The sequence below is a fragment of the Saccopteryx leptura genome, chromosome 1 (genome assembly GCF_036850995.1).
Source record: "Saccopteryx leptura isolate mSacLep1 chromosome 1, mSacLep1_pri_phased_curated, whole genome shotgun sequence".
Classification (NCBI taxonomy): domain Eukaryota; kingdom Metazoa; phylum Chordata; class Mammalia; order Chiroptera; family Emballonuridae; genus Saccopteryx; species Saccopteryx leptura.
Genome location: NC_089503.1, coordinates 14,589,687 through 14,610,963, shown reverse-complemented (window position 1 = coordinate 14,610,963; position 21,277 = coordinate 14,589,687). Strand labels below are relative to the sequence as shown.

Genomic DNA, 21,277 nt, shown 5'->3' with positions numbered 1-21,277 from the left:
TAGTTGATAACCTTTGCCCTGCTATGTATGACGACCCGTCCAGACCAACAGTTCTCTCTAGCTTGTTTGGCAGTTTTAATGAAACACTTCACCTTTGGTGGCTTATCCACTATGTCCGACACTAGAATCCCAACAGTAACACAGTATTTTGCTAAGGGGGCAGGGGAGAGGGAAGGAAACGAACATTCTAAAACACCTTTCATACATCACTTCCTTCGCATACGTTATCCCCTTGACTCACTGCAAAGACGTGGTGGCGCCCTTGTTAGTGTCTGTTTCACGGATGAAAGAGATGAGGTACAGAGATGGAGACGAAAGTGGAAGGTCATTGGGGACACACACTAGTCTGCACCGCCCACACTCTTTCCACTCTGCCGTGCTACCTTCTAGAATGTCACCAGAGGTCCGGTTTCCTGCTTTTTCGTCAACCCGAGCAAAGCGTTGTTTTGTCCACTTCCCCGCCAGGATGCACACATTAATTATATTTGCACATACTGCAGGAAGCTTTTGTTCAGATCACACTGGTCCTGTAATTGGATAATGTCCGGCACACGGGTGTTATACTCACTGTTGTCTCAGTCTGTTTCATCCTACGGGATGATGACCCCAGGGAAATGAGTGGTTTTCAGGGAGAAGATTATAAAGCTAAAAATAAAAGACATGAAAAACGGCTTAACCATCGTCAACCCTGATCATTTAAAATCGCCCTGTCTAGTCAATATTGAGAAAGTGCAGAAGGGTGAGGTCGGCTAAACGTTGGGACGATTGGCCCCATTAACACCAAATAAACTGCAGTATGGTATAATTTTAATCTCACATAATTAAACAGTATTAACTTTGTAAAAACCAGAAAGCCTTTAAACCTGCATTAATCATCCTTTTAGAGGAAAATAAGCAATGTTTCTCTCTCATTATGTTATTACCTATTAATTAATGGAATGCATCAAATTTCTCCATTTCTTTAGATTTGCAAGAGCTTAAAACACCTTCTCATCTCCATTAGGTGAAATGTCAAAACTAGCTTTTGGACTATTTAAAGCTTGGTAAGATCACAGGCTTTCCTGAAAATATATCCTATGTTGACAACGCATTAAACCTTAAAAGTTTAATTAACAAATGTCACAATGTGTTTCTTCTAAAAAAAGTGATGTATTAACAATCCATCCCTACCTCCTGAGCCTCACATCTTAACCCTTAAAGAGAAGATAGACATATTTTACATTTTTATATGACTTACGCTAACTGAAATTTGCTGTTTTAAAATTAAAGTACATATAACCTAATACAAAAAATTTAAGCATCTTATGGTTTTAGATCACTTTTATATTTTATTTTTAAATTTTTATTTATTGATTTTAGAGAGGAAGAAAGAGAGAAAGATAGTGAGAAATATTGATTTGTCATTTCACTTATTTATGCATTCACTGGTTGATTCTTGTATGTGTCCTGACCAGGGATTGAACCCACAACCTTGGGGTATTGGAACCACACTCTGACCAACTGTGCTACCCAGCCAGGCTACTGTTTCAGTTCACATTTAGATATGCATTCTTATTAATTTATAGAAAATCAGTTGACCTGGTTCATATCATTAGATTCTAATTCTAATTGCAAGTTTCCCCACAGATCAGCTGTGATCACAAAGCCAGTTTAAGATACCGCTGAAAATCTCCAGACTTCTATTTTTGGGAAAACAAGGACAACTAAACTTTTTTATCCACTGCATATATTTTTTGCAAACAACAGAGGAGAAAACACCCATACAAACACTTTGGTAACTCTAAGGGGTCACGTTGAAGGTTTATTTGTATTTCTTAATTGAATTTACCAGGGGGACCCTGGTTAACATAATTATACAGGTTTCAGGTGCCCGATTCTATGACACATCTCTGTACCTCGTGTTGTGTTTTCACCTCTCAAGGTTTATTTTTAATTTGTTCATACCTTTATTTTTCAAAGAATGTACATGTACAAAAAAAAAAATAAATAAGATTTCCAATGGCTATCAGCTTTTCACACATCAATTTTACTTAATGATATAAACCCCTATGGCATACTCAGCTTTTCCTCTTATGACACTGTTATAAGTAATGATGGGCCGAATCTAGACACATCCCGGATTCGTTCCTTAAGACAGACTCCTAAAAGTGAAATTGTTGAGTGAAAAGGGCATGCATATTTTTGAAGGGTTTTGCTACATATTTCCAAGTTGCCCTCAAGAACAAATTCTCCCCCTTGACTCCATTGGCCCACAAGGAATGAGAGCCCTGGCTTCCCCCAGCTTTGTGGGAACCAAGTGCCTGCACTGTCCCCAGTCGTAATAAGAGGTTACCGTCACCATGATGTACCTGTCGGGAGTCCCAGTATCGTTCTTTCTCTTTTTATTTTCCCTTTTTTGTCCTTTCTCACGTACTTGGTGCAAAAATGCGGTTCGTGAAACTGAAAACCGCCACCCTTTGAACTAGAACGCCTTCCCTCAGAGGCTCAACAAGCTGTCTCCCCCAGGAAGGGTGCAGGCCCCGGTAAGGCCGGTGGCGAGGCCAGGCAGGTGCGCACTGGGCGCGGGCAGACGGCCGAGGAACTGCGGGGCTGGGGCCCGAGAGCGGCGGGCAGTTCCCGGTTAATAGTCTCCTCACGGGCGGACGAGCAACTCCGCAGGGAAAACCGCTTCCTCACGCCAGCAGCGAACAGCAGAAATGACCCCTCGCAGTGGAGGGCAGTCGTTCCGCCATCGCCCTCCACCCCCAGCGCAAGAACCTGCAGTCATACACGGACTGTCCACACCTGGCGCTCCCCAGGTTCACGCACTAATCGGGCAAAGTGCTTGCAGCTGGCGAACCAGTGAGCAAGCCCAACACAGCTGCTTCCCCACAGTGCTCCACAGTTTTAAGATGTGCCAGTTATACAAACAGTCACAGGGATGTAAAGTACAGCCCAGGGAACAGAGTCAATAATATAACTATGTATGGTGTCATATGGCTTATCAGGGTCATCACTTTTTAAGTTATAAAATGTCTTAACTAATCACTATGCTGTAGTCCTGAAATTAATATAGTATGGTATGTCAACTATAGTTGGAAAAAACATAAAAAACCCCACAACTCTTGTAGGATTTCATGACAACTCCTAAGTCTCATTAGTCTGAAAGCTCATTTGCAGTTTCTGTAGGTAATGAACTTGGTTCCTCTTGGCAAGTGGCCCTCAATGTCCTACTGTCCCAGTTAGTCAGTATTACTGCCAGGAGTGGAATTTGGATCTGAGGACTTGTGTGATGTCTTCTTTCAAGTGCATTCATCCTTAGCCCTGATATCATGTCTCAACTCAAGGACTAAAACCTTACTGTGTTGTCTGCTCAGAACAAAAAAGAATGACAATTGATTTAGGAAGAAATGGTGCATGGGTGGTCAAAACGTGATTCATTTACATGTATATCCAGAGTAGCTTGTTAATTTAACCTTCTTTAAAGATCTATTTTTAGAGTTTTATGGGAACCACACACTCCTTCTGCCCATCTGGTTCCCAGAAAAAGGCTTCTCCAGAGACAGCTGTGTGCTTGGGTTGGGGGAGACCGACCCTTTCTTCAAAGCCACCCAGTTTAGTCCCTGGGTTTCCATTGAAAGCCTCTCCAGAAATAGGGCCCCCAAAAGACACTGCTATAAGTGAGAAAGGCAGTGTGGCTTTGCCAGCAGTTGGGAGCAGGCTGTGTACTCCCCTGGCTGGTTCTGTGATAACAGGAGTACTGGTACTTGGGAAGGCAGCCTCTGGATCTCTGGCTTTTCACTACCGAATGCTATGTGGACTGCTCTTCTTGTCTCTTTTGTTCTGGGTTGGGGATCCCTATGTGGGTTTGAGACTCCACTCTCCTGGGGTGGAGGGCACTATGATATCCTTCCGGCTTTTCAGCCTCTGCATGTGGGTGCAGGGGCCAGCTCTCCACATCTCCACCCTTCTTACTGGTCTCTATGTGGCTTCTCCTGTAAATCCCTGGTCATAGTATTTCAGTTCAGCTAGTCTTTTGTTGGTTGCTTGATTGCTCTATATTTTTGCTGTAAATCTAGTTTGGGGCTAGGAACAGGTGAGTGTAGCTTTTACCTACTCTGCAGCCATCTTGGAATCTTCTGGCATGGATTCCTTAATTGTAATTTTTTCATATTGAATTGTATAGATATTTTAGCCCCTGTATTCACATTTAAATGATAAAAACCAGTCAACTTTTTTGATTGTTTTATGCCAGTTCAAAAGAGAAATTTATACAATTGAAACTAAGAACTCTAGAAAAAATGGTCTTCCCGTATTTAAGTCAATATATTCCAAGCTGCAATGATGTACTTTCAGAGTAACATCTTGTACATTATTTTAGCTTCTTTGTTTGGGTCAGTTTTCTCCTTCCTATGGAAGAGATACATTTCAATGAATTCCTGTTTGTAAGATTTATTTTCAATCCTTGGAGCTTGCTAAAGCCTTCAAAAGTTGAAGGATTTTGTGCTCCATTTATTATATGCTTCAATTAAAGATTTCTGACTGATTTTAAATAAATGCTTTCAAAATTTTGAGAACATTTTAACAAATGAGCTCAATATTATTGTAGATCACTTAGGTTGATTAAAAAGTGGCACTTCAAAGCCTTACATACTTTTACCATTCTGTGGATAAGAAGCGAGAAAGAAATGTTGAGCTAAATTAACATTGATGGGAATGAAAAGTCACACTTCCCAGAGCGAAATGTAAACACACTTGCTGTTTTAAGCCATTATCAGCAAGCACCATTTTGAAAAAAAGTGTTGATGTACCCAGAACAGATTTGTATATTTTACTCTTTAAGTCCTCATGGACATCACTGTAATTCCCATAATGAATGATAAAAGCCAACACACATTTTGTGCAAAATGCATTCATCATCAACTTTCTTGAGTAGCATTCATGTCTGGTTTTTTAGTTTATTGTTATAGACAGTGCTTACTGCAAAATATGAAAGTGATACCAAACAATAAAATATATTACTATGGCTTTATTCCACACAAAAATTCACCAAGCCACTGTAGCAAGAGCTTTTAGAGTACTTTGCAAACGTTTCACAGAAATGCCTCTTAGTCCCTATTTTCTGCACATTTTTCATTTATTCCTAAGCACCTGCCAGTGGACAATCTGTTGATTTCATGTGCTATGTCATGGACCACAATACAACTGGTTGGTACATTGTGGCTGCTAGGGTTGAGTATTTCTCATCATCACCCTAGACTGGATAAATGAGGCTTCCCTAGATCCTTGTGTCTGAGCTACTCAGTTCTTTCTTTTTTTTATTTTTTTTTATTATTTTTTTATTTTATTTTATTTTTTATTAAATTTAATGCAGTGACATTGATAAATCAGGGTACATATGTTGAGAGAAAATATCTCTAGATTATTTTGATATTTGATTGTGCTGTATACCCCTCCCCCAAAGTTAAATTGTCTTCTGTCACCTTCTATCTGGTTTTCTTTGTGCCCCTCCCCTACTCAGTTCTTTCTTTATGTGTCCATTATCAGGAATGGCTGTTAGTATCTCTGTGTCTCATTCTTTCTCAATTAGTACCACAGCTTTAAGTCTAAGTGGATAAGAAACTGAGCTCTAGACTAGGGGAAGTAATTCTACCAGCAGTATAATTTGGCATCCCGCAGTTCAAATGTTCTTTTATTTATTTATTATTATCTCAGCCTTAATGCTGAAAGAGTTAAGATATTTTTTAAAAAAATATAATAACTGGCCCTGGCCGGTTGGCTCAGTGGTAGAGCGTCGGCCTGGTGTGCGGGGGACTGGGGTTCGATTCCCAGCCAGGGCACATAGGAGAAGAGCCCATTTGCTTCTCCACTCCCCCTCCTTCCTCTCTGTCTCTCTCTTCCCCTCCCGCAGCCAAGGCTCCATTGGAGCAAAAGATGGCCCGGGCGCTGGGGATGGCTCCTTGGCCTCTGCCCCAGGCGCTAGAGTGGCTCTGGTCGCGGCAGAGCAACGCCCCAGAGGTGGGCAGAGCGTCGCCCCTGGTGGGCGTGCCGGGTGGATCCCAGTCGGGCGCCTGCGGGAGTCTGACTGTCTCTCCCCGTTTCCAGCTTCAGAAAAAAAAAAATAACTTACTGTCCTTGATTTTGAATTCCTCATGACTTCCTTACCATTTGCTGTGTGACAGAGATCTCAGAATTCCCAAAGCTTTGCTTCTATTGGATGTTACCTTTCATGAGACCACTGTTCATGATCTATTGGTTGGTTAACTATTATGAACTGTGGGATGAAAGAGTAGCAGTCTGCATCCTCTATCATAATACTAGGTGTGTTCTCCTTGTTGCAGTCTGATTCGGGCAAGATAGCCAGTCCTCTGATGGTTAATTTATGTGTCAAATTGACTGGGCTGGGGGGTGCTCAGATATTTGGTTACATATGATTGCTGTGTGTGTCTTTGAGGGTGTTTCTGGGTGAGATAATGTTTGAATTAGTGAACTGAGTAAAGCAGATGGATCTCCTCAATATGGGTGAACCTCATCCAATCTGTTGAGGGCCTGAATAGAACAACAACAACAAAAAGCTTGGTAAAGAAGAATTGGCTCTGTCTGCCTGACTGTCTTTGAGCTGGGACATGGGCTTTCTTCTGTGTTCAGATTCAGGCTTTAACAGCAACTTACACCATCATCTTTCCCCTGTGTTCCAGGCCTTTGGACTTGAACTGAAATTATATTACTAGCTGTCCTGGGTCTCTAGCTTGCTGATTGCATTGTGGGACTTCTCAGCTTCCATAATTGCATGAGCTAATTCCTTACAATAAATCACTTTATGTGTATAATAAAAATTGACCTTGATTCTTCCAATTTGTTGGTGGTTTTTTTGTCTGCAATAACCCTGCTACTGATTTTCATGAAAATAATATTGTTTATTATAAATAAAACCTTTATTTCAGAGTTAATTATTGACACAGCAAACTCAGCTTGTTGTACTAATCCAAGCCTCAAAGTTGATTTTTATCATCTTACTTATAATAAAAAGTATTTCAAATAAGAAATATTAATTTTTTTATTTGAGAAAACATGTTTTAAACCTGAGAAAGTTATACCATTTATGATGGTTTGCGATAGGTGTATGCATTGTTGTTGACTCTGCAGACCTGGGAAATGACTTTGAGAGCAGAAATTGTCACTACCAGGCACCATGGTCAGGAGGAGGAGAAGCAAAGAAATCAAAGATGTAGAATGTAAAAAATTCCCACTTGAAAGTTAGATAATAGAGTCTAGGGTATGTCGGGGACCATTTGGGAAGATAGAGTGGAAGAGTAGCCAAAAGGAAGCCCTGCTCCCCTACTATTCTAATTAGTACCAACTGGAAATTCCACTGGGTTCACGGTTCTTTTCATTACCTTCCACACAATTAGTTGGCAGGTTATCTATACCATAAAAGTAAAACAAAACAAAAAAATCCCTTATTCTTCTATTAGTTATTATCTTCAACAAAGAGTAAAAGTCAATATTAATGATCAGAGAGACAAAAGTATGAAGATGGCGCAACTGGGAAACTCAAGCATCATGGTTGAGTTGGGAGATGAGAGCTTGGGTGTGGTGATCAGTTTATTTATGACTATGCTACATTTTAGCTCCGTGGTATCAGAGAGTAGAATTAGAACCCTGAAAATTTGTGTGTTGGGCTAAAGAGAGAGAGGAGAAGAAAAGAGAGATAGAGGAATCCATCCAAATAAACTTCACCAAACTTGCATCTTTTTCCTACAGAGCTGGTAGTTCTTATTTACTTTTCAGGTCCACTTAGAGCTATGTACTGTCTACTCTTGAGGACAAGCACTATATGATGTTGATCTTTATTAGAGCATGCAGAGCTGGAGAGAAGGTGAGTCAGGCTAGGACTCTCATCTAAGGCTTCATCTCTTGGGGACTGGATTTTCACCAGTGACTTTTCTGAATATGGCTTTCACATCTTTGTTTTTCAGAGTGTAGAGCAGGGGTCCCCAAACTTTTTACACAGGGGGCCAGTTCACAGTCCTTCAGACCGTTGGAGGGCCGGACTATAAAAAAAACTATGAACAAATCCCTATGCACACTGCACATATCTTATTTTAAAGTAAAAAAACAAAACGGGAACAAATACAATATTTAAAATAAAAAACAAGTAAATTTAAATCAAGAAACTGACCAGTATTTCAATGGGGACTATGGGCCTGCTTTTGGCTAATGAGATGGTCAATGTGCTCCTTTCATTGACCACCAATGAAAGAGGTGCCCCTTCCGGAAGTGCAGCGGGGGCCGGATAAATGGCCTCAGGGGGCCGCATGTGGCCCATGGGCCGTAGTTTGGGGACCCCTGGTGTAGAGTAAGGGTTTCAGCAAATGGATAAACACAGTATAAAAGACAGATATGACCATATCCTCATCTGGGGAAATTGTCTGAGTTACTTCTCTGGTACATGAAGACAAGTGTCCCAAAGAAGAGGACAACAGTGGTAAGGTGGGAGCTGAAGATGGAGAAGGTCTTGGTTCACCCATCAACAGACTTCATTCTCAGACTGGCTTTGATGTGGAGCCTGTGGAGACCAGGTGACCATAACATCAGCCAAGAATATGAATTTGGCAAAAGCAGGATGACAGTTTCACTTTCTGTCTTGCTGCTGCAAGCAAACTTTGGCAGGGGTGCAATATCACAGAAGGTGATCTGATTGTTGTCACAGAAAGAAAGGATAAAGGCGCACCCCGCATCATGCCCCATTTACACCTGAAAAATGTACAGTTTTGCCTTATATAACATTCTCTATTTATTAAAGTAGTCAGTGATATATACTTTAAAATAACAACAACTAAGACACTTAGCATTATTTCCAGGGATCCTTGGATATAATCTTAGACATAGAGCAAAAATCAATATGGTGGGAGCAAAAATAAGAAAGAAAAGATGGGAAACCCAAACATGGATGCAAAGAGTAATGGGATGGGAAGAGGTAACCTGAAGACACCTTCAGCCCCTGAGATTCTGCAAATCATGATATCAGAGTGCAGCATGAGACCTCTGGGTGCTGGGAATGGACCTGAGGTGTGAGAGGGGGAGAAGAAGAAAATCACGTAGGGTTACTGCCAACAAATTTTATATTTGCAGTTTGTTCTTGTGTGCTTCAGGGCACCTATCTACCTTCCCTCTGTTTGTGGATACAGGCTGCATTCAGTGCTGGAGCCTAATAGAATATATTGATATAGGAAGAAAATGGACCCAAAAAACAGGTCCTGTCACTCAGGTCTACATGCTCTGAAACACCTGGAGTCTACCAGCGACCTTTTTAAAGGCTGCTTTCACCTCCTTGTTTCTCAGGCTGTAGATCAGAGGGTTCAGCATGGGGATGACCACAGTGTAGAAGACAGATACAACCTTGTCTTCTTCCAGGGATTTGTCTGAGCCACTTCGTATATACATGAAGATGAGAGTCCCAAAGAAGAGGGTCACAGAGGTGAGATGGGAAGCACACGTGGAGAAAGACTTGGCTCTGCCACCTGAAGTTTTCACTCTCAAAATGGCCTTGATGATGAACAGGTAGGAAATCAAGATGACGAAGGCATTAACCAAAATGACATTGCCAAAGGCAAGAATGACAGTCTCAGTGTTTGTTGTGTCACTGCAGGTAAGCTTCAGCAGGGGTGGGAGGTCACAGAAGAAGAAGTCGATCTGATTGTTGTCACAGAAGGAGAGGGTGAAGGTACATGTGGTACGCAGAATGGCTCCTGACATCCCGCAGACGTAGGCTCCCAACACTAACCTCCAGCAGATTCTGGGATTCATGGCCACAGTGTAGAGCAGTGGGTTGCTAACAGCGACATATCGGTCATAGGCCATCACCGCCAGCAGGAAACACTCTGTACCTGCACAAATGGTGAAGAAAAAGAACTGGGCAGCACATTGGCCATAGGTGATGACCGTCTTGCCTGTGGCCAGTGTGGCCAGGATCTGAGGGGTGATGACTGAGGTGTAGCAGGCATCCAGAAGGGAGAGCTGACTCAGGAAGAAGTACATCGGGGTGTGGAGCTGGGCATCCAGTTGTATGAGAATAATCATCCCCACATTCCCCAGAATGGTGACTAGATAGAAATTCAGGAACACCAGGAAGAGGAGAATCTGCAGCGTGGGGTAGTCAGTAAAGCCCATGAGAATGAAGTAGGTCACTGTGGTGAGATTATTGTTGCCCATGGATTCAATGTGGATGTTTGATGAGAATACAATGAAGAAAAAGAAGGATCTCAGAATTGAAGAACAGTTTCTTTCTCTCTCAGTGGAAATTAAGTTTATAAATTTTTTGGACTGATTTATTGATCTTGTTTTCGAGAAATTCTGTACCTGGCTGATTTTCCTTGGGATCTATATGTTCTTCTCTTGTAAAATTTTGGAGCTGAGCCTTTAGCTGGTGTTTCTGATTCAAACAAATTCTGATTTATATTTGGAAATTTCTGTGAAGGTAAGAGACACATAGACTCTCAGATTAGGAAAGAACCTAGTCAGCATCTGTTCTAATCCCCATTGGATGCTGGAGTCTCCTCTACTGCATACTGTTCACGTGGTCATCAGTTGCTATGTGACTTTCGTCTATGGACAGCTCTACTTGTTAATTTTGGTTTTTAACATACAGTCTCTCTCCCTTAATCTTACACACATTGGTTTAGTTTTTACCTCTTGCAGACATTCTTGACATTTTAAACCCTTCTCTTATAAACTTTTCAGAAATTGGAAGATGATAAATCTGCTCTTTATGTTGAATATTCCTTCATATTTCCTGTTGATGTATTTTTTCTAATTATATAATTATTCATCATGTGTTCAAAAATTATTTAGTCACATGGTATTAAAATATGATTTTAAGGCTACAAACTTGTAACTAGAAGATATAAGTTCTGGAGATGTAATGCATAGCATAGTGATTATAATCAACAATACTGTATTATAAACTTCAAAGTTGCCAAAAGACTAGTTCTTAATTATTATTACTACAAAGAAGATATAATAATTATGGGAAACAATGCAGATGTTAGTTTATGCTATGGAAATAATCATTGTTGTATATAAATGTATCAAACCAGCATGCTGTACACCTGAAACTCACATAATATTAATAAAAAGATAACAAAAATATTTTCTATTCCTTTGAATCTTTCTTTTTTTTGGTGAGAAAGAGAGACAGACAGGAAAAGACAGACAGGAAGAGAGAGAGATGAGAAGAATCAACTCATTGTTATAGTACCTTAGTTGTTCATTGATTGCTTTCTCATATGTGCCTTGACTGTGGGGCTCTTGTTGAGCCAGTGACTTCTTTGCTCAAGCCAGTGACCTTGGGTTCAAGTCAGCGATCTTGGGCTTCAAGCCAGTGACCTTTGAACTCAAGCCAGTGACCTTAGGGTTTAAGCCAGAGCCTATGCTGTCACATCTATAATCCCATGCTCAAGCCAGTGACCTTGCACTTAAGATAAATGAGCCCATGCTCAAGCTGGTGACCTCAGGGTTTCAAAGCTGGGTCCTCGGAGTCCCAGGTCAGTACTCTATCCACTGCTCCACTGCATGGTCAGGCTCCACTTTAATCTTGATTTGAGGTTCTTTTCAGGGGAGTACTCAGGGGTTATTAATGAGAGAGACACCGACATATTTTATAAAACATGACCTTCTTTGGCTCCTCTCTCTATCTCACTCCAGCAGCATGGTCTGGATGACCTTCAAAGAGATACTATTATCTTCTTTATTTATTTATTTTCATCAATGAGGAAATTAAACTTCTGGGATATGAATTGGTCTTAAGTGACCTAGTTTAATATGGGGAAGGTCTGAGTTCTGAATGCTAATAATTTGATGGCATATTCTGTGCTTTTGGCTATGCATTCATTTTGCTGACTTCGTACATTGTACTTCATTTTTATGATTTTATGAATTAAATTAAAAAAAATTCTCCCTCTATTTCTTCACATAATCAGATATTTTCTACTTTTACCTCATAAGAAAACTTGGCTAATTTTTAACATTTTTCTCAACATCTAATTCTGTATTTTTCATAGTCCATTTCCTATACATCTTAGGCCCAGGGTTCCCTCAGAATTAGGTACAAGATTGTTTAGTGCACACGAGCAGAGACCAGGTGGCAGATCTTAGGGATACAGATGCAACCATACTGGGTTTGTGCCACATGTGTGCCAGTCCCTCTTCACGTATTATCTCTAATCCTTCCAGCAGTCTGACAAGTAGGGTATAACCATGACTCTTCTATGAATGACCAAAGTGAGGCAAACAGAGATGAAAGAAATTGCCTACTTTGTCACACACGTAAGAAGAAACGGAGTCAACACTGAAATCTGGGATTTTCTAACTCCAAATTCTGTGCTTTCTATGGCACAGCATGCTTGCCTCTTAGAGAAAAGAGCTACATATTCTGTAAACCCAAGTCCCAACTTTTAAAATCATAGCACCCCTAAGACTATTAGGCAAATACTCAACTTCCATGGGAAAAGAGGATTAAGTTTGATTTAGGAGCTATTTTGAAGTTGATGTCTTTTCTTCTTTCTTCTACTAGGGTTAAGATAGACTTAGTTGTGCTATATCCCATCTTTGGTGTAGTCTTGGGAAAATTGCTTAACCAAATTAGAGTCTCAGTAATAAAATGGAAACATAATAATGATTTTTGAAGACTTAAATGGATTTTTACCAAATGTAGTAGAGAGTGGTTTGTTGTTGTTGTATTGTTGTTTTTGGCTTGTTTTTTTTTTTTGGCAGAAAAACACTTTCCAGAATATTGCTCAGAAGAAAAAATTTTAGGACCAGGCTGGTATCACCCAGTTTTGTATGATCTTATTTGAGAAAGGATTCTTGGTGCCAGCAGTTTGGATGGGTTCAGAGTAGAGGATAACAACAGACTTTTGGAATCCACCACAGTTTATAAGAGGAAAAGCAAAGATTTTTGACCAGTAGAGATTTTACGAAGGCCTAGGGACAGCAGGGTTGACACCCTCACTTGTAAAATGTTTTGACTACATAATATATAATGTAGAAACAGAGGAGATCTCTGGAGGAAGTGGGGAAAGAGAGACAGTCTTACCAGGAGGAATACTCCAGAGAAAAGATGACCTCTAAACCTTGTGCTTACTTTAACTTAAAACCTTCTCTCAAATTCTTCTCTTTCTTCCAAAGATTGAGTCCATTGGGAAGAACAAAGGAGCTGAACAAAGTTCACGCTCCTCACCTTATTGGGGTTGGGGCCTCAACATGTTATTGTTGACATTTACTGAGCTCCTGTCATGAGTCAGGTGGCATTCTAAGCACTATAAACACTTTATTTCATTTCAACTTAATAATAACATTATGAGAGTTGAATATTTGTCTTTATTTTACAGTTGAAGTGACTGAGGTTTAGAAACACTAAATATATTGCTTAATGTTTTAAAGCTAGAAAAAGATATTTAGATCTTAATTTACCCTGGTCTCTTTGACCCCAGAATTGGGATGCTGAAACACTATGGTGCTGTTCTTCCTAATACTGTGTTTATTAAGCATCTGCTATTTGCCAGTCAGGATGTTTATCATTCTACATACATGATCTCATATAATTCTCACTATGACCCCATGATAAAGGAGGTATTATTTTGTCCAGCAGAATATAAAGACTCTGAATAGTTAAGTAACTTGCCCAGGGTAACATTATTAGTTAGTGAAAAAGCCCAGATTTTAACTCAGATTTGTCTTATTCCAATGCTAAAACTGTAGTACATATGATCAATCTCACTTCCAGAAAAATTACAGAACATACCATAACTTACAGTAAAGTCTCGTCTAAGCAATCCAACCCTGCCCCATGAAAATGTTTGTATTTTCTAAAACTTACCTTGTGTCACATAAACCCAAACAGATTAAATCTGTATGTTTAAAAATATTCTGAACACAATCCCATGAGATGACAAGTTCCGATGACAATGGCCAGATTCTCTGCCCAGTTTCACCCTCCCTAGTTTGTGTGAAACTTACTTCAGAGCCAGTATCCACTCAACATTACCAAAGTCACAATTGCATCTTAATTACATGATGAAATAATCCAGTTGGGTTTATTTTAGATTTGGAATCAAAGTAATCTATGGTCATTTAAGAATTTTGTAGAAAGCAGCTAATATTGCTCAAATAGATGAATGTCGCTGACAGATTTTAGGTCCCTCCTTATGAAGAAAACCAATGAGTTATTTCAAGTGCTTTTGGGGATGGTCTTGTGGGAAGGAAGTGAGCACAACTGTTGTTTCTGAACCAGAAATCAGCACCTGGGACAGCCCCCAGGGCTCTGGGGAAAAGTCAGCCGTGTCTGGGAGAACACACTGCATGCAGCAGGAGCTCATTATCTCATCTTCTGCACACATCTGAGAGGATTAAAAACAAATCTTGTGGAAACAAATGAACAAACAAAACAGAAACAAATTTACAGAGACAGAGAACATTTTGATGGTTGCCAGATGAGAGGAGGGGGGCTGGGGAAATGGGTGATAAAGTGGAAGGGATTAAGATGTGCCAGTTGCCAGTTATAAAAACAGTCACAGGGATGTAAAGCACAGCCCAGGGAATAGAGTCAATAATATTATAATAACTTTGTATGGTGTCATATGGGTGCTAGGCTTGTCACTTTGTAAGTTGTATAAATGTCTAATCACTATGCTGTAGACCTGAAACAAATCTAGTATTGTATGTCATCTGTAATTGAAAAAAAAAAAGATTAAAAAACACAACTCTTGTGGGGATTTCATGACAACTCCTAAGTCTCATTAGTCTGCTAGCTCATTTGCAGTTTCTGTAGGTAATGAACTTGATTCCTCTTTGCAAGTGGCCCTCAATGTTTTACTGTCCCAGTGAGTCAGCGTTAGTGCCAGGAGTGGTACTCACATCTGAGGACTCATGTGAAGGTCTTTTTTCAAGTGCATCTATCCTTAGACCTGATGTCAGGTCTCATCGCAAGGACTGAAATCTAGTTGTGTTGCCTGCTCAGAATTTCATAAGGAAGAATGGTTATAGGCTTAGGAGGGAATGAAGCTCTAAACATGATTTTTTTGCATCTATATCCAGAGTGGTTTGTTAGTTAACCTTCTGTAAAGTTCTATTTCCAGAGTTCCTATGGGTAGTTTCCTATGGCAATTTCAGCTTGCATCTCTTCCCTGGGGTCTGAAACCCACACTCCCTTGTTATAACCACATAATTTGGTGCTTAATTCCACTTGTCTCTTAGCACTCATGGCTGTTATTGGGTGGTTAGTTTCATCTCCCCAGCTAGACTGGATTTCTGTAGAATTGTCTTGTTTTCTTCCACTAACTTGTGTTCTGCCTCAGAGACAGTCACCCCTTCTAGAAGAATCACCCTTTGCCCTGTGTGTATTCATCTATTCATCAATGTAGGATCAGTTTTTTTAGAAAGAGGTGAGAGAGACAGGCATTCTTTCCTCTCTAAAGTAATGTGGCTGGGTTCAAACCCTTTGGTAATTAGCAAGCTTTTGGCCAGGCCTGGGTGGTTTTTTTTGCATTTGCAGATGTCAGATGATGCAAGAACATATTATAAAGGAACGAGGTAGCCACAGATCAGGACTTTTGGCAGAACAGAGAATTCTATCTTCCAATGCACTTTTGACAATATTTATTACCTTTTCTTGTAATTAAGTATCTATCGAAATAACTGTGCAGTAAGAGTACGTGTATTGTATTGCAAATGTTCCCTGGAGAGGTTTGGAGGGAAGAGTGGCCATTGGGACAAGGTAGAGAAGGAGAGAGAATATGCCAGTAATGAGAGTACTCTGTTAAACACCCCCTGGAGAGCTTGTAGAAGCGGGTGACTGTGGAGTATTTATTACCCTCCTCCCTTGGAGGGATCTAGAGTACTCTATGTATTACAAAACTATTTCTGTTGTTATTACTGCTAAATATTTTGCCTAGAAGTTTTGTTGGGATTTTTGGGAAGAGATGTGTCTTAGTTGGATTCCTTAAAACAAACAAACAAACAAACAAACAAAAACAAAAGCAAAAACAAACACCAGAGACAGAGATTTGTGAGCAAGTGTTTCACTGAGGCAGTGCTCACAGAAGAAACCTATAAGGGAGTGAAGAACACAGAAATTTGATAAGTAAAGATTTAGTTTCAGTTGGAGTCTAGTTTTGGTCTTATCCTGAGGGGAACTTTGGAGTATGAACTACATCTCACATTCAGTTCTGCCTTTAGGCAAGGATTTGGCCTTTTGTAGCCCACATCAATAATTTATTGATTTGGGGCTGCCTGCAAGAGGTGGATGTAATCCCCCCCCCCAGGCATTTCTGGGAGAAGTAGATCACTTGGTTAAGGGCAATACCCCAGAGAAGGCTGTTGCTGTGAGTGGTTAGCAGCCCACACTCACAGTAGCTGCAGCCACCTGCAGCTACTGACCTGGTACCTGAGATATTGAAGGATGCTCTTTCTTCCTGATAGACATTTGAACACTTATAGCTGAGGCTTCTGAGGTTACTATGTGGAGTGGAGACAACACAGAAGGGAGTTAAATGGATTAAGAGGGACTGGTTTCAAGGTAATCCCTATCAAATTCTAATGGCATCCCCTCTCCCCCACAGAAATAGAATATACAATCCTAAAACTTGTACATAGACACAAAGAGCCTGAATTATCAAAGTAATCCTGAGAAAGAAGAACTACCTTATAATCTAGCAATTGCATGTCTGGATCTATAGATCCAAAGGAAAGAAAATCACTATCTCAAAGAGATTTCTACATTCCTGTACTCATTGCAACATTGTTCACAATAGCCAAGACATGGGAAAAACTAAGCATCTGTCAATGGATGAACGAATAAAGAAAAGCGTGCGCATACGCGCGTGCGCGCGCGCGCACACACACACACACACACACACACACCACACGTCTTCACACACAGACTAGAATATTATTTAGTCATAAGAATTAACAAAATTCTGTTATTTGGGTAATGGATAGACCTGGAGAGCATTATGCTAAATCAGATAAGTCAGAGAAAGACCAAATACTGTTTGTGGAATCTAAAAAAAGCCTTACTAGTAAAAACACAGGGAGAATAGTGGTTACCAGGGGCTAAAAGGCAGTGAAATTGGGGAGATATGGGTAAAGGGCTCAAACTTGCAATTAGAAAATAGATAAGTTCTGGAGAGCTAATGCATAGCTTTGTGATTATAGTTAACAACTTATATATTCTTCAAAGTCGCTAAGAGACTAGGTTTTAAATGTTCTCATTCCAAAATTAATAACTATGTGAGGAGGTGGTGGTATTAGCTAACAGATGGTGGCAATTATATTTCAATATATAAATTTATCAAATTGCCACATTGTACACCTTAAGCTTATATGATGTTACTTATATCTCAATGTCAATTATTTCTCAATTAAAAAAAAATAAAGATGGTGTTTTGATGACATCATTTGCATTCTTGGAGCAAAGCAGCCTGAGGGTGTCCAGATCAAGTATTTCCAGTTACATGAGTCGACATGTTTCATTTTTACATTAAGTCAATTTTATGAAGTTTTCAAACAATTTCAACTGAGAAAGGTCTGGTATGAACTCTGAGGCATTTATTGTTTTATATGATTATGTGGGCATTGAAATATCTGAAAGATTATCTACCAGACTGTCAAAATAAGTGTCAGTAGATGTTATGAAAATAATGTCATGTCATAGTCATAATGTGGGGATTTCTTAGAAAAATTGCATATTACTACAAAAAGATTGCAATCTTTATAATACATTTGGAAGAATAAGTGGGTGAAAGCAGCCAAGAAAATCTGGGAAAATAAGAATTGTAAGAGAGAGGGCAATTTACCTGCCTGATATAAAAGCTTACTATAGAGTTTTAATGATTGAAACAGGGTTTTTCAAACATATTCAAGCACACAGGTGTATAATAAAGGTGATATTTTACATCACTGGAGGAAGAAACATTCACTGAATCACTGATGGTGGAACCACTGGTTAACTATGTGGGAAGAGAAATATGACCTGTATCTATCTCACAGATTGCAAACTTCAATATATATCAAAGGCTATTAAGAATATATGGATGAATCTTTGTCAGCTTTCAGTGGAGGAACTGTATTTTTTAACAACAAAAAATACAGCTAGAAACCATAAAAGGTGTATGTATTTGTCTACATAAAATATTTGAAGTTCAGCCCTGGCCGGTTGGCTCAGCAGTAAAGCCTCTGCCTGGCATGTGAAAGTCCTGGGTTTGATTCCAGGTCAAGGCACACAGGAGAAGCGTCCATCTGCTTCTCTACCCGTCTCCCCTCTCCTTTCTCTTTGTCTCTCTCTCCCGCTCCCGCAGCCGAGGCTCCTTTGGAGCAGAGTTGGCCCAGGCACTAAGGATGGCTCCATGGCCTCTGTCTCAGGTGCTAGAATGGCTCTGATTGCAGCAGAGCAACGCCCCAGAGGGGCTGAGCATTGCCTCTGGTAGGCATGCCAGGTGGATCCCAGTGGGCTCATACAGGAGTCTGTCTGTCTGCCGCCCCCACCCCTTCTTATTTCGGTAAAATACAAAACAAACAGAAAAAAATATTTGAAGTTTCATATGTCAAAAACACCATATTAAGAATACAAAAGCCCCATATGCTAAAAACAGCATGTTAAGAATATAAACTGCAAATAAAATAATAAAGAGGTATTTTTGATCTATGTGGAAGGCACTTCCTGTTGGATTTATCTCCCATAAGTAAATGTGAGGGGGTGGAGTTTAAATGCAAATGTGACCTCACATGACCACTACCATGGAAACTGCTCTGGATAGAATGCTGAGTGGATAGTGATGTTTGAGAGAAGTCTTCTTCAAGGTGTGAGGATAGGAAATAGCACTCATTTTTTATTTAAAAATATGCATAGAAAATTTTATTTATATAGCAAGTTCAAAATAATGGAACTAACCACTTTTAGAGTTCCAAGGGTTTCCAGGTAAAGAAAACCCACATAAATAATTATCAATAACCTTTCTCTACACGAGCACTAATCAATAAAACAACACAAAGAAAAACTAAAGACCTAATGAAAGGACTGAATGAACAGAAGAGAAGTCTCATGGGTGCTATAGGCTTAGAGATATAGGATGGTGTGTGTGTGCTGTGCAGGATAGGAGCGAGGAGTGCCACAGATCTCCATTAATATGTTTTCTAATTTACATAAATCTGTCTCAGTTCGCTTTCTGTCAAGATTAGAAGAATATTAAATCAGTCATATATATATAAAATTTTTTTTTGGTAGGGTTTCTCCTTTACCCTAGCGTTTTGAAGTTTTCTATGTTCCAGAAAATTTGGGGATGCCTTTTGCTTTTTATCATCATGAGATTGCTCCCTTGAGATTGCTCAGGTGCGTACGGGATATAAGAAGAGGGCAATATTGTCAACTTTGTGCAGGTGTGAGATTTAGTTTTCCCGTGTTTGCCTGGACTTCTAGGAGTCTCAGAGCCGCCAGCGTTCGATGACCGCATAGCCTGAGCCGCCACCAGGCGGCCCCAGCGCTTCCCAGAGGCATTTGGTGGAGTGCAGATCTTCTCCACTTGAATCACTTCCTAACGGTTAAAGTTTTGCCTGTTAACTCACTCCAATGGAACTGTATAAAAATGCTATACAAACTTTTCTCCCAATTAAAAAGAATGTGTAAATGTCTCTAAAAAATTTTCTGGAAGGACATTTAATACTATCAGACCCTGCTCTGAGTGTTTTATATGTATCATCTTTAACCTCCACGCCTTTCTAGGAGGTGGGTAGAGAGAAGTGACATAACTTCTCTTTAAATTCACAACTTTAAATTCACAAGGTAGAGGAAGAGCCTACTGCCAGAGCATATGTGCTACATCACTGTGCTCTAATGCCTTTCCCTCCGATTGTTAACAGCATTTATTGGCATGGTGTGATTATAGCGGGGTTTTTTTTTTTTTTTTGTATTTTTCTGAAGCTGGAAATGGGGAGAGACAGTCAGACAGACTCCCGCATGCGCCCGACCGGGATCCACCCGGCACGCCCACCAGGGGGCGACGATCTGCCCACCAGGGGGCGATGCTCTGCCCCTCTGGGGCTCGCTCTGTCGTGACCAGAGCCACTCTAGTGCCTGGGGCAGAGGCCAAGGAGCCATCCCCAGCTCCCAGGCCATCCCTGCTCCATTGGAGCGTCGCTATGGGAGGGGAAGAGAGAGACAGAGAGGAAGGAGAGGGGGAGGGGTGGAGAAGCAGATGGGCGCTTCTCCTGTGTGCCCTGGCCGGGCATTGAACCCGGGACTTCTGCACGCCAGGCTGACGCTCCACCACTGAGCCAACCGGCCAGGGCCTGATTATAGCGGTTTTAATGTCTTCGTTTGCTCTTTTGACTTTGCCCAAATATTTTATCCTAAGTGAGTTGTATTTATAATCAGCTAACCGACAGCAGGAAATACAGGGTCGTGGTTACAAAGAAGGTGTCTGGAGCCAACCTCCCTTGGCTCCAATTTCAACCCCTCCTCTTCCTATCTGTGTGAGCAAGGCTGGCTAGCTCACCTCTCTGAGTCTCACCTTCCTTACTGGTAGAGTAATAATATCGATCTTACAGGATTGCTGTGAGGTGTCTATGGGTTAAACATAGATAAAACTAACTATAGCACTGCTTTAAGCACTTCATATTTAGATTATTAATAGTAGTCAAGCGAATGAGTAAGCAAACTACTGGGATTTCACATAGTTGCTTATTTCACTTGTGCCCCATTAATGAGGTTGGTCAGAAGGAGTCACTTTGAGTTGATGATAACTCCTCAGAGAGCAGAATGCAGAGATATTACCCCTCATCTCCAAAATAAGATTAAATTATGTCGAGGGCTGCTAGACAGAACCAAGCTGGAGTGGGAAAGGGATTGAGGAAGTTAACTTTGCAGGAGTCATTTCCTGAAGGTTTCTTTTCTATGGGAATCAGAGAAGAGTAATTAGAAGCTTAGGGCCTCATTAGAGACCTCCCCCCAGCCCCAAACCAGTAGCAAATCTCCTTGTTCTGGGCTTCTAATTGCCTTCCTGGAGCTCCAAGGATAGAGCAGCAATCCAGGAAGCTATTAAGGGGTGCTCCTGAGGATGCTGGTGCTCACGTGCTACAGGGGTTGAAGATGTTTATGCGTAGGGCCCCCTAAAGCCCCACTGAGACAGCCTGTTCTGCTCTCGCCAGCCTAGTCTTCTGGATTAGAGGAGGACCTCTTGGTCCTGCAAAAGGTAAGTGTGGCTATAGTAGATCAGAGCAAAACAATGAACCACAGCTCAGATTC

The 21,277-nt window shown here is 40.6% G+C and overlaps 1 protein-coding gene across 1 annotated transcript; it reads right to left on the bottom strand.

Annotated features, from left to right (window-relative positions):
• Nucleotides 1–9,031: 9,031 nt before the first annotated feature.
• Nucleotides 9,032–10,194, bottom strand: LOC136388609 (olfactory receptor 9I1-like). The gene has a single exon (XM_066360428.1). The coding sequence runs from the start codon at nucleotides 10,192–10,194 to the stop codon at nucleotides 9,253–9,255; it is 942 nt and encodes a 313-aa protein (XP_066216525.1). The 3' UTR covers nucleotides 9,032–9,252.
• Nucleotides 10,195–21,277: the final 11,083 nt, after the last annotated feature.

Bases quoted from the DNA above. Each gene is read 5' to 3' on its own strand.
- LOC136388609 (XM_066360428.1), bottom strand. From the start codon at position 10,194: ATGGGCAACAATAATCTCACCACAGTGACCTACTTCATTCTCATGGGC.